The sequence below is a fragment of the Myxine glutinosa genome, chromosome 4, assembly GCF_964187855.1.
Source record: "Myxine glutinosa chromosome 4, kmMyxGlut1.1, whole genome shotgun sequence".
Classification (NCBI taxonomy): Eukaryota; Metazoa; Chordata; class Myxini; order Myxiniformes; family Myxinidae; genus Myxine; species Myxine glutinosa.
In genome coordinates this window covers 74,521,673-74,539,532 of record NC_136264.1, presented here as the reverse complement: position 1 = coordinate 74,539,532, position 17,860 = coordinate 74,521,673, and the positions used below count along the sequence as shown (strand labels likewise).

The following is a 17,860-nucleotide window of genomic DNA, read 5'->3' as shown; positions in this document are numbered from 1 at the left end:
CACACAAAACATACAATGAAGGGGATGGGTGACAAAAGCGAAAGAGAGGGAAGCACACAACCAAAACAACAGAAGAGAACAGGGACATCGGTAGATCTGTGGAAGGCGGAGAGCTGGGGAGGAGGGTGGAGGGGTACATGGTATAAAACACATGGACACTGCTAGGACTTCCAGGAAAGAAGTTAGTATTTCAAAAAAGTGGATCTGGGGAGAATTAACGGGGGTAGGAAATATCAAGGTTTTGGATGGGGGTTTGGTTTGGTTTTGGATGGGGGAAAATATCAAGGTAAGAGATGGTGGTGAACAGCTGTTTTAAAGACGTGAGCCCAGAGGATGTGTGCCTCTTTTAAAGACATGAGCAGGAGCATCAGCCCAGAGGGGAGAGCAATATTCCATTGAGCTGCGGATGAAAGCTTTGTATATGGTGAGGAGCTCAGAAGTTCCCAGAAAGGACTTTGCATGGAGGATGCCCAGTTGACGACTGGCTTTGGAGGCCAGCTTGGAAATGTAGTTTCCCCAGGAAAGATCATGGCAGATAGTGAGACCCAAAAGCTTGAGTGACAGAATTTCTTCAAGAGGATTGTTGAGAAAGTAGATGGGAGGGTTATCCAGACGATCTTTTCAGAGAGACAAAGTAAGAGTGTGAGATTTGTCAGGATTGAAAGACATGTTCCACTTGTTTGACCAGTTTGTGATATTGTCCAGGTCTGCAGAGAGTGAAGAGGCTGCTCTGCTCTGATTGATTGCTCTGATTTCCTGTTTGGCATTGAAAACCTCCATCCTTTCCATCCATTGTTGAGACAGCAGAAGCAGCATGTCCAGAGTAAAGTGACCTGGTCAGAATCCAAATTGATGATCAGAGATCAAGCCATTGGAGAAGAGGAAGGATTTGATATCCGAAGCAATGATGGATTCCATGACTTTGCTGATAATTGGGAGCAGGCTGATTGGTCTGTAGTTGCAAGGATCTGTTTTTGCACCTTTCCTATGTCAAGCAGTAATGTTGGCTGATTTCCAAGATGCTGGCAGATGACCTTGAGCAAAAGAGAGGGTGACGAGAACAGAGAGAGGGAGTGAAAGAGCGGCAGAGCAGGATTTTAGGACCCGTGGGCTGATGCCGTCTGGTCCAGTTGCAGAATCAGAGTCTAGGATTGACAGAAACTTCACCTTGTCATGAGAGAAGGACACAGAGTCCAGGAGCAGCTGGGTACGACTGGGTACGGTGGGTACAGAGAGGGATGGGTTTGGGACACAATATTTAGAGGCAAACACAGAGTCGAGGCATTCAGCTTTTTCACGTGCGGTGTCAGCTGTGTAGCCGTTTGAGGTGAGGGAGGGGATGGAGGGGGAACAAACACCAGAAACAGATTTGACCAGATTCCACCAGGTTTAGAAAAGGGAGACAGGTAAGATTCATGGTTGTCATCTATCTATAATTCCAGTAATCTCTGTGTGTCTGTGTGTGTGTGTGTGTGTGTGTGTGTTTGTCTGTGACCGCTGTTTCTCGACAACTACTGGTCCGATATACTTGAAACTTGCCAGGTATATTGCTGGGGACCTGAGGATGTGCCTTTTCAAGGTTTCATATTAATCGGAGAAGTAGTTACCGAGCTATGGCGATTTAGCCGTTCGCCGTTCGCTTTGGCTTTGCGAATGGACCAAACCATTTCATGTAAATAGAGGGGGGGGGGGGGTTCTACCGTACTCGCAAGCCGTTCGCTTTGGCTTTGCGAATGGACCAAACCATTTCATGTAAATAGAGGGGGGGGTTCTGTGGTCGTTACTGCCACGTGGTTTCAAAGTTTTTTTTTGTTGTTGTTGTTTGCACGCATGTTTTTTTGCACCCACGTACGGGCACGCCCTAGTATGAACAAAGCAGCCAATAATTCATGGTTGATGACCGCTATTCAAATCCAAGTAGCTTCCAATAACAATTTGGGTATCGCTTTAGCTATTACATTAGCATGCCGAGACTTTTAGTCTTTCGGAACATGCTGAACGATGCCAGTTCTGTGTCGGTGAAATGGGAGGTTTCATTTAAAAATTATAGTCATATTCTTGTATGACTGAAATATTTGTCTTTCTACAATAAACTCACTGGAATATACAAAAATATAAGTTTATGGCATTTTTGTACCAAAGGCAAAGAATGCAATATGTTGTCAGAATGCAAAGGTCCAACCCTGCGGGAATACCGTGCCAGAAGGATATGGTGAAGCTTACACAAGGAAAGTACTGTAGTAGGAAAGGAAGATGATATTTATCAAGACTCCACTGATCTCTGCCGTCTCCTTTGAACAATCTTGCTGTACAACGGGACAGGAAAGGAAGACGTCGAGGGCATGGCCACAGTAGAGCGAGGGATGAATGTTTGCCAAGAGGCGAACAACTGCTGCTGGGAGCAATAAGTACCGGCGATCAAATGAACGTCACTCTGTGACCATCTGCTGATATTCCTCAACCGACGTCACAAAAACAGATGGAGTCGGGCACAACGGAGCTGGGGTACGGTTCAAACACAGTGATATATCAATCGTTCTCCTTTCAAACAATTCCAAGCAGTATATTAGACCTGTTTATATTGACCTTGGATTCACAGTTGGGTCCACACAGTGTCACATTGGCATACTGATTTAGGATCCGCGATGTGCTGAAACGAAGCAGTAGCCACAAAGGGTTCCACGTACATCAACACTGCAGGATTAACATTCTGTTAACTATTTCACCACCTGGTTAATGATAAATTCAAAATACTGTAACAGATGTCCTAACGGGTCTTCACTTCACAGCAAGTCAGTGCTATGGAAATAGATTGCACTATGCTACACACAGACTGCTAAGATTTGAGAATAAAAACGCCTTTTATCTCACCATCTTGAAGGAAACGGAGAGCGCTCTTCGCAGGTTTCCATCCATGAGCGGCTGCTATGACGACGGTCGCAACCTCGCTCGCAAAGTACCACTCACAACTCGGTGCCCCTCGCTTGAGAATGAAACCAGCAACAAGCCATTCCCACTTTTCCAGGTGCCGAACGGGCTACGCGCGCCATGACAGTCCGGCTGGACGAGCTGAACGATTTCCGAAAAAGAAGAACCTGCCATCGTGTTCTCGCGTTTTCTGGCAGGTACATCGAAAGAGGCCTTCGCGGATGGAAGACGCACAGCTCATCCGGCCTAGGGAAGCGGAAACGGCTCGGACGTGTCCTCGACACAAGCCCGAGTCGATACAAGTCTCCACAACTGTCGGATATTTTCTCCGCCAGTATTACCTATACGATAATTATTTAAAATTGCATCGCTGCAATTCCTTCATGTCATTAGTCTGCATAATGTGCTCAACAATGTGACTTATTGCCGTCGCAATAATTCACACAAAATGTCCGCTGCAAAATAGGCCCAAGTGTTTTCAATGAAGCGGGTTTGGCGTTCCACAGTGCCGTCCTGTGTTCAAGTATTGTGACTTACTGTTGCGGAGAATAGTCTTATAAAGGTGTAGAAGCTGACGTGGTGCCTTATCGGCTGAGATTGTCAAAGTGAGCTTGGGCCTACCAGACTGCTTATTCAGGCTCCTTACGTTAAAACTCTGGTACTACGTGCTTTGATTTTCCAAGTCTATACGCAGGTTTTGTGAAAACTAAACAGGAAGTAAGTAGGCTACAGGGAAAGCTTTTTGAGTTTGTATGTTTTTTTTCCTTTTTCTCTCTTCTTTCAGGCCTTAGTTAAGTTGGCCATTGAACCACGCTGCCTATTTATGGCAATTTCCAATTCCAACTAAAAGTTTAACATCCGTATTAAATACAGGTGAGCAAGACGCATTTTGGAGCTGGTTAATCGTAAACTTAGAGGGAGGTAGGAGATGAAGAAATAAAACGAGGGTATTAGGCATGTGTGTGTGGGAAAGATTGTTAAAATACTGATGCTTTTCACTCGGAAAAGTATGATAAATCGATGACGTAAGGATAAGAGACGAACCCCCAATATCTTCCAAATTGTGCTCGGTTATTTCCGGACCAAGAATATCCTTATGCGCCCCATTCAGACGTTGGGACATGATGGAGGGGTGTAAGAAGGTGACCCCTGGCACCCTTCAGTAACTTGTCCTACAATCAATGTGGCTAACGACCTCGCCAATTAGAAGCAATGGTTGGAAGACCACTGTGAGTACGTAGACATCACTGCTTGCAATTAAACCAATCTTCCTGCTTTATACGTTTGAGCCCACACCGTAACACGCTCCTCGTATCTCATGCTCAAATCCTCTTCCTCAGGAAAAACACATCTTAGAACTCGGGGTTTTGAAGAGGCGAAATATCCACAAGCGAGTGAAGGACTGCTAGAGTTTTGGGGGTGATGGAGGGTCAAGGAGGTGGGAGGGTTCGTTCAGTGGCCGCCAACGTGCTCAGTGTCTCCGGTCACCCAGTCGGTGATGATGAGGCTGATGGACATCACCATGAATGCGACACCAAGCAGGCCGAAGCATGCTGCCTGCGGGAAAGAAAAGCATAACAAATGTATAAAAAACGGTGAATTTGTGAGTGTTAACAAAATGGCAGGGCTGTAGTCGGTGAGTAAATTACTAACTTGCACACCAACTTGTTTATTAACTTTAAAACCCACTCACAAGTGTTCAATGTCACTTTTCCCACTGCGTGAGTAATGAAAGCCATTACTGTTGTCAGGGCATGTCTGCCGACTAAGGAATTATTCTGGGTTATTGTCGTGGTTAAAGGTACTCTCATCATTAAAGTAGTTCAATAATCTCTCGGTTAATAAAACATTGATGGCTTGAGATCCTATTTGACCATTGGTGGAATTCCTGACATGTATTCATTACTCTCTTGAAGAATGAATACCATTGTTGAGGACAGTCACATGTTGGTTTTCTTTGTTTTGCATTTTTTGGAACAGTAGTACACCCGATGTGATGTGATGGGGGTGAGTTGCTTGAAGGATGAAGTGGGACAAATCGTTGTGGATCCAGAAGAACCCAGAAGACCCAAAGAACTCTCCATTTTGAATAAAATATTTTAATGATGATGTCATAGGTGCCTCCATTATGACGTCATAATTCGACAAGTATAAAACTTCATCCGATCAAGATTAAATTTCTTGAGCATAATCTAGGAATAAGTTAGGTGAGAAAAAAAAAATGATGACGTCATCAGTCACGTGGTTCGGCCGCCATATTTGTTTTAACACAAAAGCCTTAAAAAACCACTGAAAATACATCCTGGCGTGGGTTTGCAATCTCTGATTGCTCTTTTCCTTGTTTTTACTTGCAATGTTGTTGTCATTTAATACAACTAGTGTGGATTGGCTCGTTATGCTCCCCTCGGTCGCTACAGAGGCACAGGCTTATTTTAACTGAGGATAATGACCTGACTGAATTTGAGTTGCTGTATTGTCATGATTTAAATCAATCATAATACAAACATTTATTTTGTCGAAATTTATTTGTAATATTGGTGATATTATTTATTTATAATGTAAAAAGGTCCAAGTGCTCTAAAGCTCTGAGAGTCTAAATGGTCAAGGGTCCAAGCTGTCTCATCTGTCTGAAAGGTGTAAGTGGTCTAAATGGTGTTAATGTCTAAGGGGTCAAAAGAGACTTAAGGGGTGTAAAGACCTAGAGGTTCTAGGGGTCTAAAGGGTATAAAAGGTCTAAAGGGTGAAGGGATCTAAAGGTGTTGAAAGTATTGTAAGGGTCTTAAAGGTAAAAGGGGGGTCTTAAGGATCTTTGGGGTCTAAAGGATATTGGAGTCTAATGGGACTCTGAGGTCTTACGGGTCTAAAAGGTCTTGGGGTTTATGGGGTCTTTTGGGTCTTCAGGGTATTTAAAGGTATTCAGGGTCTTTTAGGTCTAAGAGGTCTTTAAGGGTCTTGGGGATCTTCAAAGGTCGAAGGGGCCTCAACAGTCTAAAGGGTTGAAAGGAACATTCCAATAGCATTTCATTAATAGACAGGTTGCAACGGACGTTCAAACAGTATGTAATTAATAGACATGTAGTCGTCACACGGCTTCACGGACGGACTGACGGTGATTATATATATATATATATATATATATATATATGAAGAGTTCAGATGCAAAAACAGATATATCCATTTTTGCTGAAATGAGAAAATCAAGATTTTCTGCTGTGCATTCCAGGTGAAACCCATCAAAATGACATGGGCTGTATCTTAAAATACGTGGACGCGATCGGGTTTTGGGAGAAAATGATTTGCCTACTGAAACGGAGGTATTGAAACATATACTTCGGTAAACATAGTTCAGTTTCATCAAAAATGGCGTTTATCGGTTTTTGCGCCTGAACTCTTCATATATATATATATATATATATATATATATATATATATATATATGGATTTGATTTCATTTCCATATGTTCTGTACATTTATTATAAAATTATAATTAATTAAAATTAATTTTATAATTATACTATAAAATTATATTATAAAATGGATGTTTTTTATTACTAAATCTGTGGCATTGAAAGCTCTTTCTGAAGCTTCAAATTCTTTAAAATGTACAAGCAGTACTACAAAATGAGCTATATCTTGCTGTCATTTTTTTAAATGGAAAAAGTAATACATTTTATAGTCACCTCTTATTACAACTATCACTTTTAGCTGCAGCACAAGGCTGCGAGTAGCATCATTGGTTGTGCCGCTGATGCCTGCACCTTCTATAGGTTAGGGTAGGAATTTGTCATTTGTTCAGGGTGCCGCTGATAGGTCGCCTACTCTTTACAAAGGACAGCATGGGATCGTTAACGTCCTGTGAAAGACTGGGATGACAGCTTATAGCTTGGTTATTCGGGATTCGAACCCAGGCTAGACAGCTGAGAGGAGTGTGTGCTTCTACAGATCCATCAGCGTAGAGGAATCTAGGCCATCCTGCCAGCCTATTATAACTACAAGTAAGGCTTTGCTAGTTGGGAGGGTAACTGTGACACCCAAATAGCACTAAAAACAACACCTGACAAATAGGCTCGACGACGCCACAACTCACGACACCTGTAACCACTGCCAGGCCACATGAAATAAAACACATCATGGAAGACTCCACGCGGTCCTGGCTTCACGTAGACAAGAGCACAATATCTTGAATGTGAGGGATCTCTGGGTCGCTCCTGTGAGATCGATCAGCTATCTCCGTGCCGCTGGTCTGTTCAATCAGAACTGACTGGGGCAACATAACAACAACAATACCTGACAAACGGTGGATGACCTCCCGAAGGGCCATGCAGCCAGGAGATGGTGTCTCTCAAAAAACACCCATCCGGATTGGACCGGTTCAAGTCTTGCCAAAGACTTTTAAATGGTACGTGCTGCGTCCTTGCTTGACATTCAGCATTTAAAAGGATAGAGCACGGACAATCCCCATCGTTGTCATCCATGGGGAGGAGGAAATTCCCCGATGATTATGGTGAGAAAAGCGGCGCCATTGTTATGATGTCGCTGATACCCAAAGTATCCCAGGAAGTGACAACAATATCCCAGGAATAGAGCCAGGAAACAATATCTCACCGTTCTCAAGACCGAACTCTCTTATCTGTCTCCCTCTTCCAAATCCTGGTGGCGTCTGGTCAAATCTGTTTCTGGTGTTTGTTCCCCCTCCATCCCCTCCCTCACCTCAAACGGCTTAACGGCTGACTCCGCATGTGAAAAAGCTGAATGCCTCAACTCTGTGTTTGCCTCTAAATCTTGTGTCCCAAACCCATCCCTCTCTGTACCCACCGTACCCAGTCGTACCCAGCTGCTCCTGGACTCTGTGTCCTTTCCTCCTGACAAGGTGGAAAAGTTTCTGTCAACCCTCGACTCTGATTCTGCAACTGGTCCTGACGGCATCAGCCCACGGGTCCTAAAATCATGTTCTTCCGCTCTTTCACTCCCTCTTTCTGTTCTCTTCACCCTCTCTTTTGCTCAAGGGCATCTGCCATCTGCTTGGAAATCAGCCAACATCACCGCTTTGCACAAAAAGGTGCAAAAACAGATCCTAGCAACTACAGACCAATCAGCCTTCTCCCAATTATCAGCAAAGTCATGGAATCCATCATTGCTTCAGATATGAAATCTTTCCTCTTCTCCAATGGCTTGATCTCTGACCATCAATTTGGTTTCAGACCAGGTCACTCTACTCTGGACATGCTGCTTCTGCTTTCTCAACAATGGATGGAGGTCCTCAACGCCAAACAGGAAATTAGAGCTGTCTCCCTTGACATATCACGTGCCTTCGATACGGTCTGGCACCCCGCTCTGCTCACCAAACTCTCCTCCTTTGGTATCCATGGAAACCTCCACGCATGGCTGGCAGACTTCCTCTCTGGTCAAAGTCAACGTGTGGCCCTCAATGGGTTTCTCTCATCTCCTCTTCCTGTTCAGGCTGGAGTTCCCCAAGGCAGTGTTCTGGGCCCTGTGCTTTTTCTGGTCTTCATCAATGATCTCTCTGACTCTTGAAAATCCACTCTATCTCTTTGCTGACGACTCTACTCTCTGTCGCTTCATTCCTCATCCCTCAGATCGGCAGTCTGCAGCCTCCTCACTCTCCTGGACAAAATCACAGACTGGGCAAACAAATGGAACATGTCTTTCAATCCTGACAAATCTCACACTCTTACGATGTCTCTCCGAAAAGACCGACTGGACAACCCTCCCATCCACTTTCTGAATAATCCTCTCCAAGAAGTTCTGTCACTCAATCTTTTGGGTCTCACTATCTGCCATGATCTTTCCTGGGAAAACCACATTTCAAATCTTGGTACACCTGAGCTCCTCACCACTTACAAGGCTTTCATCCGCAGCTCTATGGAATACTGCTCTCCCCTCTGGTCTGATGCTGCTGCCTCACACCTAGCTCGTCTTCACGCTGTTGAAACCAAAGCGTTCAGAATCATTGGAATCTCTCACGATGAAGCTAACTCCAAGGGCCTTTCACTCACCACAGGCAGGTTGGTGATCTTTCCGTCTTCTACCGACTCCTCTCTGGCCTTGCCCCCCCCCCCCCCCCAGCTCTCTCTGGGCTCTGTCCCCCAAATATTCCTACAGGTCGCACAAGATCTACCTGCAACCCTGTTATGGTTAAACTGCCAAAATCAAGACTTTCTGCTCACCTTCACTCCTTCATTCCTCTTTTCTCCTGCCTCTGGAACAAACTCCCTCACCCTCTTCAATCCCACTCCACCCTCCAGGTCTTTAAAACAGCTGTTCACCACCATCTCTTATCCTCCCCCATCCAAAACCTTGATCTTTTGTACCCCCGCTAATTTCGGTCCCCCCTTGTGTTTTATACCTCTCCCCCCCCCCCCCCTTCCCACGCCTCCTCCCCCCAAACCCTCTCCCTCCCACACTTCTCCCTGCTCTCAAATGTTGTGTTTGTGTGCTTCCCCTTCTCTCCCCATCTTGTCTTCCGCTCCCTCTTTTTATATATTTTGTTTGTCTGGTTGATTTGTTTGTGAAATAAATGTTAGCTCTTTCACGAGCCTCGATTCAGTATACAAAAAAAAACAAAAAAAAACACTTCCCCCAAGCTCAGAGGCTGTGTTGAGTGTTTGTCTCGTCTGTGTGTGTGTATGTGTGTGTGTGTGTGTGTGTATGTGTGTATGTTTGTGTGTGTGTGTATGTTTGTGTGTGTGTGTGTGTATGTTTGTGTGTGTGTGTTTGTGTGTGTGTTTGTTTCATCTGTGTGTGTGTGTGTGTTTGTTTCATCTGTGTGTGTGTGTGTTTGTCTCATCTGTGTGTGTGTTTGTGTGTGTGTGTTGTGGCATCTCCATTATGAGCCTTAGACCATGTATAAAAGAAAAGAAAAAAAAAGTGGGTAAATATATAATTTAGCACATCAAATTGCACTCATCTTTGTCGGACAAATATTGCAATAATATATTTTTTTTAAATCAGAACTTATGATTGCACTAATAAAAGTTTTGCATGCGCAGGTAAAGATTTGGGATTTGAGAAAGGATGAAGATGAAGCCCTGGGCGTTGAAAGGATGAAGATGAATCATAGAAATTGCGAATGTAACAAAATAAGCAATTAAAACATGGATGGAGATGAAAGAAGAAAATATACCAAAAAGATGAAAAGCAAAGGGATGACAAATGCCTCAGTCAAGAACCAGTCTTGGTTGGGGGCAAACATGGTGACAGCGCTCAGCATATCTTACCCCAATTTTCTGACGCGAGTTCAGTGGCTCTCTCTCCTTTGGGACATTTCGAATGTAAAAAATTGCTGGGAATATGAAGATGAGACAAGGAGCTGATGTCGAACCTGCGATTATACACGCACGAGGCAGGAGAAATAATGAGATGATGAAAGAGAGAATCTTTTGATGAGCAGCAAAAATTGTAAAACCTGCTCAGGATGACCTGCTCGTGCTTCCATCTGAACACCTGTGGGCAACCCAAGTCCAAATCCCGAATACCACATGCATTCGTCCATCGTCTACTAACATCCTTGGAATTCACGTTCAAGTACACACCGTTCGCTCCCTTCTCTCAATGTTTCTCACACTCACACTCCTCCACCTTCCTTCATCTTCCTATCATCCTGATTTATTCTGTTCCTTTTCTCACTTCCAATGCCCGCAATTTGGAGTGGTTTGGGAAATTGAAAAGTATGTTGTGGAATGGCGGTTCAAGTTTATGTTTAAAATGGGAGCCAAACATCAGGGCAGAAAAAAAAAGAGAAGGGGAAGGGCATTACCGACAAAGCCAAAGATGTCGCGGATGTTGGGCACGAAGATGACCAGCAGGCAGATTCCAGCAAGAAGAACCACAGAGATAAGTGAATGACGAATCCAGTTGAAAGGTTTGTCTGGGAACGCCATTTGTAAGATTGCTTTCCGAACCTGCGTGCGGAGGTACAATATGAAACATTGCATGGCGTGGCACGATGTTATAAGATACCAGACATTTTGCATCTCCATGGCCCCGATCGACTCATCACTGCAAGCCTAACGGTCCGACGTGCAAAGCCGGGCGCGCGCAGCTCGGTGCTCACTGGGAAGTGGACGATCGGGACGGTGAGAGTAACCGCCACAAGGACAGCAAGACGCACGGCGAGGATAAGCTGGTCATGGTGAGGATATGCGTGCAGCAATTCATCTTCCACCCCACCTGCACACAGAGTAGGCCCTCGGGGAATGTGACTCATTATACATCTCGGTCCCAACTCTCAATTCTGGCAATTTCATGTGGCAACAATTACAATTACACAGTGGGGGCACTGACATAAGAAAAAACATCATTCCTTTATGGAAATGGTACCTGTTATGAGCGCTGTGTCTATAAGGAGTGAAAAAAGGTGGTGGTCGTGTTAAACTTATGTGTTATATTTACGCGTTATATTCATGTGTTGTATTTATGCATTATATTTATGTTATATTTGTTATATTTACGTGTTATATTTATGTGTTATATTTACATGTTATATTTACATGTTATATTTATGTTTTGTATTTATGTTATATTTCCACATTATATTTTGTGTTATATTTATGTGTTATATTTCCATGTTATATTTACGTGTTATATTTATGTTATATTTACGTGTTATACTTATGTGTTATATTTATGTGTTATATTTACATGTTATATTTACATGTTATATTTACGTGTGATACTTATGTGTTACATTTATGTTTTGTATTTATGTTATATTTCCACATTATATTTTGTGTTATATTTATGTTATATTTACATGTTATATTTACGTGTTATATTTGTGTTATATTTATGTGTTATATTTATGTGTTATATTTCTGTTATATTTACGTGTTATATTTATGTTATATTTATGCTATATTTACGTGTTATATTTATGTGTTATATTTATGTTTTGTATTTATGTTATATTTCCACATTATATTTTGTGTTATATTTATGTGTTATATTTACATGTTCTATTTACGTGTTATATCTATGTTATATTTACGTGTTATATTTATGTGTTATATTTATGTGTTATATTTACATGTTATATTTACATGTTATATTTATGCTATATTTACATGTTATACTTATGTTATATTTATGTTATATTTCCACATTATATTTTGTGTTATATTTATGTGTTATATTTACATGTTATATTTACGTGTTATATTTATGTTATATTTCTGTGTTATATTTCTGTGTTATATTTACGTGTTATATTTATGCTATATTTACCTGTTATGTTTATGTTATATTTATGCTATATTTACGTGTTATATTTATGTTATATTTATGTGTTATATTTACATGTTATATTTATGTGTTATATTTACATGTTATATTTATGTTATATTTATGCTATATTTACATGTTATATTTATGTGTTATATTTATGTGATATTTACGTGTAATATTTATGTGTTATATTTGTGTTATATTTACGTGTTATATTTATGTGTTATATTTATGTTTTGTATTTATGTTATATTTCCACATTATATTTTGTTATATTTATGTGTTATATTTACATGCTATATTTACGTGTTATATTTATGTTATATTACGTGTTATATTTCTGTTATATTTCTGTGTTATATTTACGTGTTATATTTACATGTTATATTTACGTGTTATATTTATGTTATATTTATGCTATATTTACCTGTTATATTTATGTTATATTTATGTGTTATATTTATGCTATATTTACCTGTTATATTTATGTGTTATATTTATGTTTTGTATTTATGTTATATTTCCACATTATATTTTGTTATATTTCTGTGTTATATTTACGTGTTATATTTACATGTTATATTTACGTGTTATATTTATGTTATATTTATGCTATATTTACCTGTTATATTTATGTTATATTTATGTGTTATATTTATGCTATATTTACCTGTTATATTTATGTGTTATATTTATGTTATATTTGTTATATTTCTGTGTTATATTTACATGTTATATTTATGTGTTATATTTATGTTATATTTATGCTATATTTACATGTTATATTTATGTTATATTTGTTATATTTATGTGTTATATTTATGTTATATTTATGCTATATTTACCTTACATTTACGTGTTATATTTACATGTTATATTTATGTTACCGTATATTTATGCTATATTTACTTGTTATATTTATGTGTTATATTTATGTTATATTTATGTGTTATATTTATGTTATATTTATGCTATATTTACCTGTTATATTTATGCATTATATTTATGCGTTATATTTATGTGTTATATTTATGCTATATTTACCTGTTATATTTATGTGTTATATTTATGTTATATTTACGTGTTATATATTTGTGTTATATTTATGTCATATTTACATGTTATATTTACGCGTTATATTTACGCATTATATTTAGGGGTTATATTTATGTTATAGTTACGCGTTATATTTACATGTTATATTTATGTGTTATATTTATGCGTTATATTTATGTGTTATATTTATGCTATATTTACCTGTTATATTTATGTGTTATATTTATGTTTTGTATTTATGTTATTTTTCCACATTATATTTTGTGTTATATTTACATGTTATATTTACATGTTATATTTATGTTTTGTATTTATGTTATATTTCCACATTATATTTTGTGTTATATTTATGTGTTATATTTCCATGTTATATTTATGTTATATTTACGTGTTATATTTATGTGTTATATTTATGTGTTATATTTACATGTTATATTTACATGTTATATTTACGTGTGATACTTATGTGTTACATTTATGTTTTGTATTTATGTTATATTTCCACATTATATTTTGTGTTATATTTATGTGTTATATTTACATGTTATATTTATGTGTTATATTTATGTTATATTTATGTGTTATATTTATGTGTTATATTTCTGTTATATTTACGTGTTATATTTATGTGTTATATTTATGTTTTGTATTTATGTTATATTTCCACATTATATTTTGTGTTATATTTATGTGTTATATTTACATGTTATATTTACGTGTTATATCTATGTTATATTTACGTGTTATATTTATGTGTTATATTTATGTGTTATATTTACGTGTTATATTTACATGTTATATTTACGTGTTATATTTATGTTATATTTATGCTATATTTACCTGTTATATTTATGTTATATTTATGTGTTATATTTATGTGTGATATTTACGTGTAATATTTATGTGTTATATTTGTGTTATATTTACGTGTTATATTTATGTGTTATATTTATGTTTTGTATTTATGTTATATTTCCACATTATATTTTGTTATATTTATGTGTTATATTTACATGCTATATTTACGTGTTATATTTATGTTATATTATGTTATATTTCTGTTATATTTCTGTGTTATATTTACGTGTTATATTTACATGTTATATTTACGTGTTATATTTATGCTATATTTACCTGTTATATTTATGTTATATTTATGTGTTATATTTATGCTATATTTACCTGTTATATTTATGTGTTATATTTATGTTTTGTATTTATGTTATATTTCCACATTATATTTTGTTATATTTCTGTGTTATATTTACGTGTTATATTTACATGTTATATTTACGTGTTATATTTATGTTATATTTATGCTATATTTACCTGTTATATTTATGTTATATTTATGTGTTATATTTATGCTATATTTACCTGTTATATTTATGTTATATTTATGTTATATTTGTTATATTTCTGTGTTATATTTACATGTTATATTTACGTGTTATATTTATGTTATATTTATGCTATATTTACATGTTATATTTATGTTATATTTGTTATATTTATGTGTTATATTTATGTTATATTTATGCTATATTTACCTTACATTTACGTGTTATATTTACATGTTATATTTATGTTACCGTATATTTATGCTATATTTACTTGTTATATTTATGTGTTATATTTATGTTATATTTATGTGTTATATTTATGTTATATTTATGCTTTATTTACCTGTTATATTTATGCGTTATATTTATGCGTTATATTTATGTGTTATATTTATGCTATATTTACCTGTTATATTTATGTGTTATATTTATGTTATATTTACGTGTTATATATTTGTGTTATATTTATGTCATATTTACATGTTATATTTACGCGTTATATTTACGCATTATATTTAGGGGTTATATTTATGTTATAGTTACGTGTTATATTTACATGTTATATTTATGTGTTATATTTATGCGTTATATTTATGTGTTATATTTATGCTATATTTACCTGTTATATTTATGTGTTATATTTATGTTTTGTATTTATGTTATTTTTCCACATTATATTTTGTGTTATATTTACATGTTATATTTACATGTTATATTTATGTTTTGTATTTATGTTATATTTCCACATTATATTTTGTGTTATATTTATGTGTTATATTTCCATGTTATATTTACGTGTTATATTTATGTTATATTTACGTGTTATATTTATGTGTTATATTTATGTGTTATATTTCCATGTTATATTTACATGTTATATTTACGTGTGATACTTATGTGTTACATTTATGTTTTGTATTTATGTTATATTTCCACATTATATTTTGTGTTATATTTATGTGTTATATTTACATGTTATATTTACGTGTTATATTTATGTTATATTTATGTGTTATATTTATGTGTTATATTTCTGTTATATTTACGTGTTATATTTATGTGTTATATTTATGTTTTGTATTTATGTTATATTTCCACATTATATTTTGTGTTATATTTATGTGTTATATTTACATGTTATATTTACGTGTTATATCTATGTTATATTTACGTGTTATATTTATGTGTTATATTTATGTGTTATATTTACGTGTTATATTTACATGTTATATTTACGTGTTATATTTATGTTATATTTATGCTATATTTACCTGTTATATTTATGTTATATTTATGTGTTATATTTATGCTATATTTACCTGTTATATTTATGTGTTATATTTATGTTATATTTGTTATATTTCTGTGTTATATTTACATGTTATATTTACGTGTTATATTTATGTTATATTTATGCTATATTTACCTGTTATATTTATGTTATATTTGTTATATTTATGTGTTATATTTATGTTATATTTATGCTATATTTACCTTACATTTACGTGTTATATTTACATGTTATATTTATGTTACCGTATATTTATACTATATTTACTTGTTATATTTATGTTATATTTATGTGTTATATTTATGTTATATTTATGCTATATTTACCTGTTATATTTATGCGTTATATTTGTGTTATATTTATGTTATATTTATGCTATATTTACCTGTTATATTTATGTGTTATATTTATGTGTTATATTTACGTGTTATATATTTGTGTTATATTTATGTCATATTTACGTGTTATATTTACGCGTTATATTTACGCATTATATTTAGGGGTTATATTTATGTTATAGTTACGCGTTATATTTACATGTTACATTTATGTGTTATATTTATGAATTACAATTGGTAATAAATATTTATTTTTCCGGTGAAGATCCGGATCCCTATCCAATAACTTTAATAATTTTTTAAGTGCTTCTTCGTCATTTGGAGAGGCGCCCAAAAGCGATATATAGCATAATATCACAAAAGGTTGTGGACGGATTATGACAACACGAGGTGGATGAGTTGGGTAGGTGACAAGAACAAGCCGATTCGACTTTGGTTCAGGTCCTGATACAGATTCGGCCTTTCCGCGGGATACAAAGCATAAACTGTTCAGCATGGGGGAGGTTTGCACTCTTCCAAGTGCTGCTCTAGTTAGAGACCCGTTTAGTATTTGCGGTGTTAGTTAAGTAAAGAATAGAGTTAGTAGGATGGCCTCGAGGTGTGTACACGAGCTATCGAGTTGACGAGCTATCACCGACACCATGAATGGATCCCAAATTCCTACTCTGAATGCTTATTCTTTCAGAAGCCAGCTGGTCAGGCCTGGCCAGCCGGTTTGTGAAAGAGGTGGGCCAAAAACTCCTCCCAAAACAACTTTCTCTTTCAATATTCCTCTCTTAGCATCTTTGCTCCCTCTCCAGATCCTGTTGTTCAGCCATGCCACCCTCGAAACCCAAATTTCCTCCAATCTCCAAAAATGTATCCATCCTGAACTCTACACTTGGATGACGATCAATACTTCACCTCACATACACTTGTAACACAGAGCAATCCTGTTACTTTTGTTCTCCAAGGAATTGATCCCTCGCCCCATCTTCCATGGGAAGTCCCAAGAACACCACTGCATGGACCACTGCACCACCACTGCACCACCCAAGAACACCACTGCACGGTCATGCAAGGACCGGCTCATAGCTCGCCAACTCTCCACACCCTGGAGCAGACCACCAACGGCCTAGTTCAAGATGGTTGCACAGCCACCTCTGCTGGAATGCTCTTCTTGCCCTCTTCCAAAAATAAAAGCCCCTTCTCATTCAAGAACAAACCCTACAGAAACCACTCCCAGCTTTTGAAATGGGCATGCCGAACCACTGTGCCGTGGAGAAGAGATAAAATATTTCATGCCGTCCGCACCGTCATCGGCACTCTCACCCCATCCACGTACGTTCTGTGTCGCACTTGACACTTCCAGTGGAACGATCGATCCTCCAGATGTCACAAAGCCCAAAGGATATTTACTCGATCATGGTCCAACCGTTAAAAGCGCACGTGGTACACGCGGCACACCAACACGGCATCGTGCGCAATAAAGCAACTGACGACTGGCTTTTCTTGTCCCCTTCTTCCCTCTTTCATCCTGCTTTCCCATTTATACATGTCCGGAGAGACAACATTCACTAAGGCTCCCCCCTCTACAAACTGCTCGTAAGTTCTAGATGATTCTATATCCGGCAATAACCAAAAATGCCAGATCTCTCACGTCGATTCCAGACAGCATAAT

General features: G+C 37.0%; 1 protein-coding gene across 2 annotated transcripts in view; it reads right to left on the bottom strand.

Annotated features, from left to right (window-relative positions):
- Positions 1–2,500: 2,500 nt before the first annotated feature.
- LOC137424800 (sodium-coupled neutral amino acid transporter 3) overlaps positions 2,501–17,860 on the bottom strand; it is a 141,657-nt gene continuing 126,297 nt past the window's right edge. For both annotated transcript variants that reach the window (XM_068112644.2, XM_078775964.1), the window contains exons 13-16: positions 11,004–11,119; positions 10,707–10,851; positions 10,168–10,271; positions 2,501–4,485 (exon numbers count right to left, since the gene is read on the bottom strand). In XM_068112644.2, the coding sequence (XP_067968745.1) occupies positions 4,381–4,485; positions 10,168–10,271; positions 10,707–10,851; positions 11,004–11,119 (470 nt within the window). In that variant the 3' untranslated portion in view covers positions 2,501–4,380. The remainder of the gene's footprint in view (positions 4,486–10,167; positions 10,272–10,706; positions 10,852–11,003; positions 11,120–17,860) is intronic.